General features: G+C 36.7%; 1 protein-coding gene across 2 annotated transcripts; it reads left to right on the top strand.

Moving 5' to 3' along the window:
* Positions 1-444: 444 nt before the first annotated feature.
* Positions 445-11,343, top strand: IL33 (interleukin 33). 2 transcript variants are annotated; one of them, XM_028107317.2, is made up of 7 exons: positions 445-541; positions 5,174-5,299; positions 5,846-5,971; positions 7,548-7,655; positions 8,460-8,510; positions 9,704-9,801; positions 11,146-11,343. In XM_028107317.2, the coding sequence occupies exons 1-7, from the start codon at positions 445-447 to the stop codon at positions 11,341-11,343; spliced, it is 804 nt and encodes a 267-aa protein (XP_027963118.1). The 2 variants fall into 2 exon arrangements, with proteins under 2 accessions (XP_027963118.1, XP_027963119.1); XM_028107318.1 differs by lacking the exon at positions 5,846-5,971 and having other exon boundaries at positions 5,174-5,302; positions 7,533-7,655.
* The last annotated feature ends 1,257 nt before the right edge of the window (positions 11,344-12,600 follow it).

A 12,600-nucleotide genomic window follows, 5' to 3' on the forward strand; every position in this document is an offset into this window, starting at 1 on the left:
AAAAGTATTTAGAACCTAAGATACGGGCACACTGATAGTGCTGACTCAGATTTAACATTACAGAGATTTTTCCCTTGGCCTCTTATATTTTATATTTGTATCTCCTTTCCACTGCAATCAAAATCCTATAATATCAATATATCTACTTATTTGCTCTATCCTATAATATAGTAAAAACATTTCAGAATCCTAATATCAATAATACTACCACCAATAAACCCACTAAGTAAAGTTTAAGATTTCTTGTAGTTCTTTTTGTCCTCTGACTATATTTCAATATGGATATATTTTCAGAAAACTATATTCAAATTTTACTGAAATAATTATTTTCTTTATGTGGCTATGTTATTAATGCTATTTTGAGTTAGCCACAGTTGTTTCTGTTTATTTTCAAGTTGAAACAATTGAACTAATGCTACATTTTAATCCACAGAAGCCTGAAAAATGAAGACTAAAATGAAGTATTCAGCCACCAAAATCTCCCCAGCAAAGATGAAGAGTTCAGCAAGCAAGGCTTTGGTAAAATCTCCCAAGCTGAGAAGTAAGGACTTAAGAAATTCTGATTGTTTTACACACTATTTTTATCTGTTATCAAATTCTTATTATTCTGATGTTCATACATGTTATCTTTCCAAAAGCTACTAAGACTATAAGAGCTGAAATTAAAAGGGATAGCTCATAAGTTTGTAATACAGCAGCATTTGGCTTTAAACAGACTATACATAGCCAACTTTTGCTTATTTGATACATCGCAGGACAAGAATGGCTTGAGTAATTTAAACCTGCTAATAGTGATAAACATACATAGTCCTTCATATCAATCCCTTCTTATCCACACCTCTTTCCAACTAGTCCCAAATTCTTTTTCCTAGACTAACAAAATTTTAATCTGATCTTCTTTAATTCAATATTTATTGTATATATAATATACAACTTTGATGTATCAAGCTGTGGTCTTGACTTGCAACTTCTGATAAAGGAAAGATTAATAAGTGAAGATATTTGAATAATCCATGCCCCAAATAAAATAGAATTGATCAAATGATGCTCAAGTCTGTCCAATTGCAAACTCAAAGAATCTGGCATAAATTGAAGGGTAAATAAAGTCAGGCAGTAGCCATAGCTCTAAGATGAAAGGGCTATCTCTTTGATTCTGAAAATTATCCTGGGGGCACTTGGGCGGTTCATTTGGTTAAGTGTCTTGACTCTTGGTTTCCACTCAGGTCATGATCTTTGGGTTGTGAGATTGAGCCCCACAACAGTCTCCAAGCTCAGTGGGGAGTCTGCTTGAGATTCTCTCCCTCTGACCCTTCCCCCACTGGAGAGTATGTATGTGCCCCTGTGCTCTCTTTCTCTCTCTTATAAATAAATACATCTTTAAAAAAATTATCCTAGGAAAAAAATTATGCATATTTATACTCACATTTTTTTCCATACAAAAGAGGTAACACAGAAGAAAGTTAATAGAACCCTGGCCAGACTGGAGAGAAAATAGATGAGGAATGATGGTAGGGACAGGTGTACCTTTGTCCTTTGTTCTCCTCTCCATTTCCCTGAACATCTTTCAGGCTAGAAGATAAAGCAGTGTTAAAGAATATCATTTTCTCTTTTCCCTGGGGCTGCGGCCCACCCATGCTGGTTTTAGTAACCAGGGAAAACATTAATTTGACTGTGGCTTCTGAATGGCCAGAAAATCACAGTTAAGTTAGTCCTTTTGTGTCTGAGTCAAAATGCTCTGTGTAGAAACAGTGACTCTGTGGAACTGACTCTGTGTCTTCAAATTCCCTCCTAATTAATTCCCTCTGCCCCTCCCCCCCAGCTTGTGCATACCCACTCTCTCTCTTAAAAAAAAAGAATGTGTTTTCCTTGCACCCCAGGAGTTGTGGCCCCTTCATAGTTACTGGCGTGAGGGAGTAGGCTGGAGTTTATGCCAGAATTGCTAGCATTGATGCAAAAATTAAAATGTAACCCCTCCTTTAAGCGTGCAGTGGCCCTAACAGCTCATTTATACCATTTAAAGAAACAGTGATAAAGATAATCCCCAAACCATTTATATGGCTTTGGAATATAGCACATTATTTTTATTGTCTCTTAGCAGATCTTCTTTTCCTATGATATTGGCTCAGTTTAACACTAACATTGTCATTATTTATACACTCTTGGCCAAAATTTCAACAGATACCTATAAAGTGTGTGGCAGGTATTTCTCAAAATTCGAGGTGCAAGCAAAGTCATATCTTATTTTTCTTGATAAACTGTTCTGAGCCACCAAGCAACAAAGCAAGAAAGCTTGTTTTAGTTCCTTCTCCTCCTTTGGGCTAACAAGTTTTGACACAGTCACAAAGCCACAAAACTCAATATCCACCCACTAGAGATATACATACAGTGAGGTTCCATATGAGTCAGCACCAGAGTATTTCACCTCTACCACAGACAAGATACAGGACTTGATGAACTAGAGAAAAGCCCCTCCCCAAACTCATTCCCTTCCCAGTTTCCAGGAAGCTACTCCCAGAGTCAGGCCATTTTCCTCTGCTACTTCCTCCCCCTACATCCATCAACACTTTTCCTGCCCTGACAATCTAGTTTCCTTATGGATATAGCCAGAAGTCACAATATGGGAGCCTTGGGGCAGATCCATCCAGCAGAAACATTTTATTTGGCCTGAACCATAAAGTCAAATGCCACAGATCAATCAAGGGTAATAAGCAGTGAGAAGAAAGCTTGGAGAAATAGGTGTTTGGGAAAGAAATGAAAGATGAGTGATTCACTTATGTAGTTCCCCTTAGGCTCAGCCATAGTCTGGCTCTCTCAGTGGCAGAACTACGTAAGATTTCCAGGCCCCTTCCCATTTACTCACCAGAAATGCGTGAGGGGTTTCATCATGCTGTTGCTATGATGAAATTACTTATGAGAATTTCCTCACAAGCCATGCTAAGACACTGCTTTCAGACATCAGGCAAGATAGAGACATAGGAAGTGACAACAGTCCTTACATAAGCTTGACATGGCCCTTTGACCCCAGTGAGAACTCTCTCCCACAGAGTCCCCAAGGCCATGACAGCTTTGTGTTTCCCATCTGAGAGCACAACCATTACACTATACTTTCAGCTGCCCCAAACACCAAAGTATACCTTCTTCCAAATTCTCCCAATGTGAAGTATCTTCAATACTTCAAATGTAGTCACCCCTTTATATATTATACCCAGTGTTTGTCCCACTAGATGCTAACACCTACATCACTGTCTTTAGCCCCTGTCTTCTTCCACATCCATAATCCTTCCTCAATATCATGACCCTTACTTCTAACTACACCCAAGACCCACATCCTGCTCCCCAGAGAGTCCACTCTCTGTATTAGACATGATTGTCAGTCATGTCCCATGGGATTCTGAATACAACATAAAGATAAGTATGTAAGGAATGAGCATCCTTATAATATCATCTTATGCCCTTTAGGTCTGGAGAGACAATGTGATGTAGTTATTTAAAGTATTGTCTTAGATTACTCATTAGGAGACCAAGTTCAATGCTGGCTCTGGTATAGCTTTATAAATTTCTTTGCATTGTAAAAGCACTACCATAAATATGCGATACTATAGCTGATATTTATAAGCTGTGATGCAATGTTGGGAAGTTCCAGGGTAGATGTGAGTATAATTAAGTGGTTTTTGCCCTGTTCAGACAGTTGAAGAGACTTAAAGGAAGATGTCCATCTGAATTGGAGGCAAGATATAGATAATTCAAAACGATGGCTAATAAAATTTACTTAACTTTGAAAAGCATATGAGGAAGACAAATCTTTTAGAAAATTAAAAAAAAAATCATAGAATGGATCCCAAAGTCACAAGTAACTATTTTCATTTTCTGAATTACTGTGAGTGAAAAACTGAAATTTGGCTGTGTTATAGAAATTTCTTAATAATTCATTTACTGTAATGTTAAAAGTTGAGGTGCCATGACTCAAGTGTTACGACTTTCTTTTCTGTTTGACCTGAAAGGCTTTTATGAATTTCCAAGTAGCAAATTTAATTTTTTACTTGAGACCTTTTCTTTGACTAAATGAATAAAAATTACTAAATAGGTGATTAAATACTTATTTACTTTAACTGATTTAATTTGTATTTATTGTTAGTTCCTAAAATTGCAGATAACACACTAACATTTGAGGAGGGAGGCAAGAATACTCAAAGAAGAAACAATAGTCTCTTCAATAAATGGTGCTGGGAAAACTGGATATTCACATGTAAAAGAACTCACAAAAACTAACCTGAAATGGATTAAAGACTTAAATGTAAGACCTGAAACCATGACACTCCTAGAAGAAAATATAGGGAAAAAAGCTCCTTAACATGAGTCAGTTATTTTTAGCATCAATAAACTCTAGAGACTATAGCTGTCCCTCTAAAATTATTAAAAGTACATTCTAGATAAGTAAAAAAGATTATAGACTTCATATGACCATAAAAGTTCCCCCTCAGGCAAAGACTGATGTATGTTGGATGTAGATCTACGCTCCCTTATATAGAATTCTGAAAACCAAAATTTTTCTAAAGACCTAAAATTTTTCATAACTCATTTGGTGATAAAATATGATCTGAACTTACATGACAGTCAAATCCTGACCTGAACCAACATGAGGTGTTTATTTCACTTTATGTAAATTTTCCTATATTTCACTATAAAATCAATAATTAATTTTTGATTATGTGAGTACTGCCCTAGTCCCTGCTGGGAGTACTATATATATATATGTATATATAGTATATACTTTACATGACAATTATAAAATCTAAAAAACTGTGAATTTTGAAACACACTGGCCCCAAGATTTCTGATGAGGTACTATAGACCTTTTTTTTAGCAAACATATTTTTTTTAAAGATTTTATTTATTTACTTGTCAGAGAGAGCGCACGCATAAGCAGGGGCAGCAGCAGGCAGAGGGAGAGGGAGAAACAGGCTCCCCGCTGAACAGGGGGCCCAATGTGGGGCTCAATCCCAGGACCCTGAGATCATGACCTCAGCTGCAGGCAGCCACTTAACTGACTGAGCCACCCAGGGGTCCCAAAACTGTAGACCTTTAGTTACTTTCTTGGTCTCCTACACTTAGGGTTTGTAAAAGGATAAAAATGGATGGAATGAAACAGTATCAAAAATTTTCAACTGTTTAGAATCCCAACAGAAAGCTGAAGAAGTTTGCCAGATGTATTTTATGCAGCTGCGCTCTGGCCTTATCATAGAAAAGACAGCCTGTTATTTTAGGAAAGAAATCACCAAAAGGCATCCACCAAGAACAGGTAAGGCGAAACTACATTTCCTAGTAATTCTTCAATATAATAATGGGCTTCTATTTGCCTTTATTTACCACATCTTGGATATGTAATTTTTTCCCTTGAGCAAATTTTCCTTCTGAAAAAAGTAAGGATGCTGAACTATTTTCTAGCCATTTTCAAAAGGACATATAAAGAGTTTTTATAGCATGGGAGAAAATGGTTATGTTATACTATTAAGTGAAAACACAGGATATAAAATTATAAATATATTTACAGTATTTTTAAGTGTTTTTTTTTTATTTAAAGGAACTAAACTAAAATGTTAATAGCAGTTGTTTTTGGGTGTTGAGACCATGGGTAACTAGTTTTCTTCCACCTGGGCTCCAATGGGTATGCCCTACTGGGGTATAAGTGTGCCAGGAAGTACTGATCCCTTCAGATTATGGGGTGGCTAAAGCCCTGGGGTCAGTCCCAGCAAGCAGCTTTGACTGGGAATCCTCCAATGGGGGTAAAGAGATTTGGGCAGAGTGGATACTGACAGTCCACTCCTACTCTCTCCTTGTCCTACAGCTGAAAAGTACAAAGAGCACCATGTGGTATTCACTGCTTGTCGTCAGCAGCTAAGGAAAGACTTTGCCTGTGAGGTACCTATGGTCCAGAAATGTATTGGAGCAACTAATATTCCGAGTATCCAAGGTATGACTGGTGATGAGGGTGGTGTGGGTGTGAGGAGGGAGGTAAGACACAGGACCAATGCCACTCTAAGAAGAAGCTCCAAGTCTATGCCTTCTTGTATAACAGAAACTTCTGTCCATTTGCTGTCCACATACCCATTTAGTGGTATTCAAACTAGGTACAGAGTAGCTACTCTAACAATGAATGAACACTTTATAGTTAGCCCTCCATCATTATTTTGAAATGCTTGTTATGGATTAGAATCCCATATACATTATTCCTGGGGAAAATATGTTATCCTTTGGGGGAAAAAAAACCCCACATGTCCCCCCCCAAATTTCAACATTTTGACAATGAAAGAAAATTAAGAACTATTATATTTTTAAAATAAAATTTCAACTCTTAAACATTTTCAATGGTTGTTCAAATGGCTTTAAGTTGCATTGCATCAGCTACTCGTGCAAATAAAGTCCAAACTGATGGAGACCATCAAGAAGTGAAGAGATCATTATGAAACTTTGAACAGGAATTGCATGTTGCCATTTCAAGCATAATCCTGATATAAATGTCTTAAGTTCCCAGAAGTAAACTGAAGTTTCTCATTAGGTATTTTTAAATCATTTTACTTTAGAAGTTCCATATACAGACTCAATATTTAACATTCTGTTTTGTATGTTATTTTTCTTAGCACAATTCTATAAAATAAAGAAAACATAATAATTTTTTCTTAAGGACCAACATAGTTAGTCCCTAATTCTACACAAGTTTACCCCAGCATGCAGTAGAAATATTCTCCTTTTCTACGTGTGCTGGAACATTTTTTTAAAAGTTGGGAATACTGCTCTAAGTGTCTCTGTTATTTAGCCAGAGGACAGAATGGTACTCACACTTACACTCTCCAGGATTGTTGGAAGTCTCTGAATAACTCCACACCTTACAGATGGGTAATTCATTTAACCATGTCTATCAAAATACAGTCTCCTTATCCACAGTCCCCCTGACCATAAGAAGCAAGGAAGCAGAGGTTTCCTCAGGCAAAGTCTGTCAGTTTTCCAGCTTCTTTCTCTCCACCAAATCCTCCCATAAACACACTAATGTGACCTCTTATGGTTTTCAAGCAAGAGACTAGTATCTCTAATCCCATTCAAATGGCACACCTTATCCTTTGAGCTACATTAAGCTTGCACCAAAGGCTTTTTTTTTTATTTTTTTATTGTTATGTTAATCACCATATATTACATCATTAGTTTTTGGTGCAGTGTTCCATGATTCATTGTTTGTTCATAACACCCAGTGCTCCATGCAGAACGTGCCCTCCTCAATACCCATCACCAGGCTAACCCATCCCCCTACCCCCCTCCCCTCTAGAACCCTCAGTTTGTTTTTCAGAGTCCATCATCTCTCATGGTTCGTCTCCCCCTCTGACATACTCACCAAAGGCTTTTATCTATCCAAACGTGGTGGGCAAAGTGCAGCTCAAATTGGAAAGAAAAAAAGCAAAAACCTTTAAGGAAGCATTTATTTTTAATTGATGAAAGATTGTTCATGGGAACAAGTGTTTTTGAATTTTTAATGACAAGCTTTTCACTTGTTACAGAATATTCTGCTTCCCTGAGCACATACAATGACCAATCTATTACTTTCGTTTTTGAGGATGGAAGTTATGAGATCTATGTAGAAGACGTGGGAAAAGACCAAGAGAAAGGTAGAATATTTCCTTTTGTCTATAATGATAGTATGATGTATGTATGATGTATGATGTATGATGATGATATAATGATGACTAGTAAAGTAAAAAACAAATTTACCAAGGCCTGCCTGAGTGGATCAGTCAGTTAAGTGTCCAACACTTAACAATGCTCAGGTCATTGATCTCAGGGCCTTGGGATCAAGCCCCATATCAGGCTCTCGCTGCACGTGAAGCCTACTTAAGATTCTCTCTCCCCGTCTCACTCTGCTCCTGCCCCTCCAGCTCAATCTCCCCCCCTTAATAATAATAATAATAAATTTACCAAACCATAAATGGTGGATTACTTCAGACATGGCAAATAAATTTCATGCTGTGTGCTAACTCCAATGCATTGGCAGCAGATGCCTAAATACCACTAAGCTGAGGAGAATTCAGAAGCTTAGTCAGGGTTTATCAGGGAAGAATGTTGATATTGAGAAGTGGTATCTGTTGTGAAAGATGGAAAGAAAGACCACACATAGTTTCTATTGTTAATGACCCACTAGATCTTTCCAGCCTTATCAATATCACCAAAGTACAACTTCAAGTAAAAGAATATACCAGTGCTATGAACAACATATTAAATATTTTAATAGTGACTCTGTTAGAGAATTCATCAGAGCATATTCATACATTTTTGAGACCTTTCTTAAAATCACAAAAGTTTTGCTTTTATTGATATATAATAAGAGGATATTTTCTGCTATTATGTATATGTTGAAATTGAAACCTTTGATAAAATTGTAACTCACCAAAGGGATTTTATGCATTCTCTTTCAGATAAGGTGTTATTCCGTTATTATGATTCTCAATCCCCCTCTCATGAAACAGGTAATTTGGAGGGCTGGGCAGCTGTAGTGCTTGAATTCTTGAATTTGGGGTAAGGACAAATCCAAAAATTCTCCATGAAAAAGGAAGGCAGTCTCAGAAGGTTCTCTCCAGCCCACACTCATGGTAAAATCTTAGATTCTTAGAGGATTTATTCCACCCATCCTTTGTACAGCTTAATAATTAGGATAAATGTTTACATTTAAAAGAGATTCAGAATAATAGTGGCTTAAGCTACACAAAACTTTATTTTTATCTTAGCCAGGACTGGAATAGCAGTTCTGCTCAACAGGTTGTACAAGGACCCAGCTCCTTCTCTGTGACTCTGCCAACATCTACATGGTTCAAGATTACTTGCTACCATGACAATGCCCAATCAGCAGGACAAAGGAAGACAAAGGCATGAATTCTTTTTCCCTTTAAGGACAAAACCTTGAAGTTGCACCTGACACTTCCATTCACCTCTCATATTGGTCAAAACTTAGTCACATTGCTACACTTAATTACAAGAAAACAGACTGGGAAATGTTCTATTACACAAGAAGGGGTAGTTGGATATTGGGAGACAACTATCAGTGGCTTTGCATGCAGACAGGGAAGCTGACACCCAGAGAAATACCCAATAGAGTCACAATTCTACAGTTAGAAACCATATAAGAAAACTAAGGAGCTTAAAATTACCCCCAAATTGTCCAATGATTCTTTAGTTTCATTTGGGTACAAATACTTCTAAAAGACATATGGGTTAATGAAGCAATTATTTTACATCATATCTTGGACTCTTTTCCTAGGTGTTAAATTCATTTAAATTAAAATGAGTTAAATTTTTAACTTTATAATTTACATTTTTTTTAATTTTATTATGTTGTTAGTCACCATACATTACATCATTAGTTTTTGATGTGGTGATCCATGATCCATTGTTTTCGTGTATCACCCAGTATTCCATGCAGTACGTGCCCTCCTTAATACCCATCACTGGGCTAACCAATCCCCCCTTCCCCCTCCCTTCTAAAACCCTGTTTGTCTCTCAGAGTCCATAGTCTCTCATGGTTCATCTCTCCCTCCAATTCCAAGCCCCTTATTTTTCCCTTCCTTCTCCTAATGTCCTCCATGCCATTCCTTATGTTCCACAAATAAGTGAAACCATATGATAATTGACTTTCATTTTTTATTTACATTTTTTTAATTGCAAGGTGATGGTGTTGATGGCCAGACATTATTGGTAAACCTGAGTCCTACAAAAGACAAAGATTTTTTGCTGCATGCCAACAACAAGGAACACTCTGTGGAGGTAATAGAAATATGCCCTTAACTGTCTTAACTGACTCCACTCATTTGTGCAGATTTGGGTGTCTGGCATATTTCAAAGAAGAAGTTTTGTTTGTGCTATTGTACCTAAAACACAATCAATTACTACAAATAACTTGCTTCTGGAGTAGGAAAGGGAGGCAAACAGCATGTATAGCCTTGTTACTGAAAGTCTGATCTCTGCCAGCAGTGCACCTGGGAGTTTGTTAGACACGCAGAATTTCAGGCTTCCTCACAATTGAATCAGAATCATAATTTAATAAACCTCCAAGATATTCATAAGCACATTAAAGTTTGAGAAGCACTGCTATACAGAATGATCTCAAATCCTTTCTACTCAACTTTAGGAACTACTTTGTTCTTCCAAGAAGTGTTTCTTGATAAAATATAGTTTTCTTAGGCAAATGCAAAAATAATTTTACACTCTGACCCTGCTAAAAGGAAAGTCATAAACATTTCCATATGCCAAGATTCACAATGTTACAGTGTTATTACAAAAAATGTAAATAGCAGTATAATATTGGTCATGATGAAAATTTATAAACATCTTCAGGAACAAACAAGCCAAAGATAGATACCAGGAAGAAAACATAAGAGTATAATATAGATGACAAATGACATAAATACAAAATTATAAATCTAACTAATACAACATGTAATGTATTAACATAAACACTGGATGGTAACCAGCATCTTTCTTAACAAACATTCCTAAATGTATATAACAGTGTTGGACATATATAACTATTTAATAATATGAGCTGACCCCATACAGAGCTCTATTACATGCCAAATACTGTGCTAAATGTTTTACAAGCAGTCTCCTTTAATTCTTGCAGTAGTGCCATAATAGAGTTGTTGTACTGGTCAAATATTACTGTAATACAGACCATCCCCCACACTTACTGGCTTAAAATAATAATCACTTACATAATTCACATACGTGCCGATAAGTTGCAGGTTGACTGATCTAGAAAACTGATTAGACTAAAAAATTGAGGTTTGAGAAGTAAAGCAATGTACACACGTCTTAGAGATAGTACATGGCAAAAGTTGGGCACAAATCCTGAGCTGCTGCATCCAAATCCACTCACTCTAAGCTATAATGTCTCTCAACTGAATATCAATGAGTCAAATCAAATCACCCCCCCCACTTCAGTCCTCTACCAATTTCTTCCTACTCCGCCACTCCCATCCCCTACTTAGTAAGCAGCTTTGCTAGAAATATTAAGTTACACCTATTCCCCTTTAGTTTCTAATGCAGGAGGTAAGGTTGACTTTGGACTTCCCACTTACATGCTGGTTGTTTTCTTTCTTGTTTCCTCAGCTACAAAAATGTGAAAATCAATTGCCAGACCAGGCCTTCTTCCGCCTCCATAGGAAGTCTTCTAAATGTGTTTCATTTGAATGTAAGAACAATCCTGGAGTGTTTATAGGAGTAAAGGATAACCACCTTGCCCTAATTAAAGTAGGGGACCAAACTGAGGATTCGAGTATAGAGAATACCATATTTAAGCTTTCTTAACTTAATGTGATGAAAGCTGTGGAGCCTGGGTTGGGTAGCCCAAATAGCTACTGCTGGAGAAAGGAAGGATGAGAGATAAAAAAAAAAAAAAAAAAAAAAAAAATTAAGGGAAATGGAGATTACTTAGTATGCTCTAGAATATTTTTCTTATTATTTGTATAATATATTTTTATAATCCTTCAGTTCTGTTTTTTATTACCCTTTGTCTCTCTACATATTCAAAAGTGTGTTGTTAAAGAAACCTCAGAAAATATACAACCTGACTTTTACTTTTTTCTACTTTCAGTCCAGAAAGCTTCATATTTAGAGCTGAGACCTCTGGGGGAAAGCAAGGGCCTTAATCCAAGTTTCATTTTAGAAGGGATCAATTTTAAAAAGCTACATAGAGACATAATTTTCCCTGGTTCAAAACAAAGTTTCCAACACTAGAGCTGTTGGTGAAAAGACAATCAGATCTACTTAGACTGACCATTTCACAGATGGAATAAAACACCAAATTTGTTTGAAGATGCCCAAAACTGGGACACTTGGGTGCGTTTGGCTCAGGTCATGATCCCAGGATCCTGGGATCAAGTTCCACATTGGGCTCCCTGCTCAGCCAGGAGCCTGCTTCTCCCTCTGCCTGCCACTCCCCCTGCTTCTGCACCCTCTCTCTCTCTCTCCCCCTCTCTGAAAACTAAATAAATAAAATATTTTTAAAAAAAGAAGATACTCAAAACTTCAGATACCTACAAAGGTAGGCAGATAATATGAGAAAAGCCAAAGATATTTGAAAAATTAAGAAAAATAAATCCAGTATTTGTAAAGTAAGTAATTTTACATCTAATTGTTTCATTTTTAAAATGCTGACTTTCATAGACTGAGTTAAATTTAGCAAGGCATTCTTACATTAAGAAGTGAAATAAATTTTAGTTCAGACATATAATTGAAATCTTTGGGAATATCTAATAAACTACATACCATGGTGATACCACAAGTCCTCTAATCTACTAGAGCCTAGATGGGACACAGAATTAACGTTACAATATCAATAACTGGCTATTCCTTATGTTTGTGGTATACCATGTCCTCTGACACTATGCTCCAGGGATCTATGACTTGATATACATGTCACCCTGGACAAAATTTCTTCTAATCCTTTCTTCCCAGGTGTACAAGTGTCTTCTTTGTCCAGCTTCCTGATTAGCCTGCTTACTATGGAATATTTATTTGCCTTTTCTTCCTTCTTCATTTCTTTTGACCTACTGTGCTCTTGAT

This window comes from Eumetopias jubatus, unplaced genomic scaffold (genome assembly GCF_037043125.1).
Source record: "Eumetopias jubatus isolate StellerSeaLion01/CBP00866 unplaced genomic scaffold, mEumJub1_p1.0 scaffold_15, whole genome shotgun sequence".
Lineage (NCBI taxonomy): Eukaryota > Metazoa > Chordata > Mammalia > Carnivora > Otariidae > Eumetopias > Eumetopias jubatus.

Coding starts and splice junctions, on each gene's coding strand:
- IL33 (XM_028107317.2), top strand. CDS start 445: ATGAAGACTAAAATGAAGTATTCAGCCACCAAAATCTCCCCAGCAAAG. Junction 542..5,173: donor AAAATCTCCCAAGCTGAGAA/GTAAGGACTTAA, acceptor TCAACTGTTTAG/AATCCCAACAGAAAGCTGAA. Junction 9,802..11,145: donor ACAAGGAACACTCTGTGGAG/GTAATAGAAATA, acceptor TTGTTTCCTCAG/CTACAAAAATGTGAAAATCA.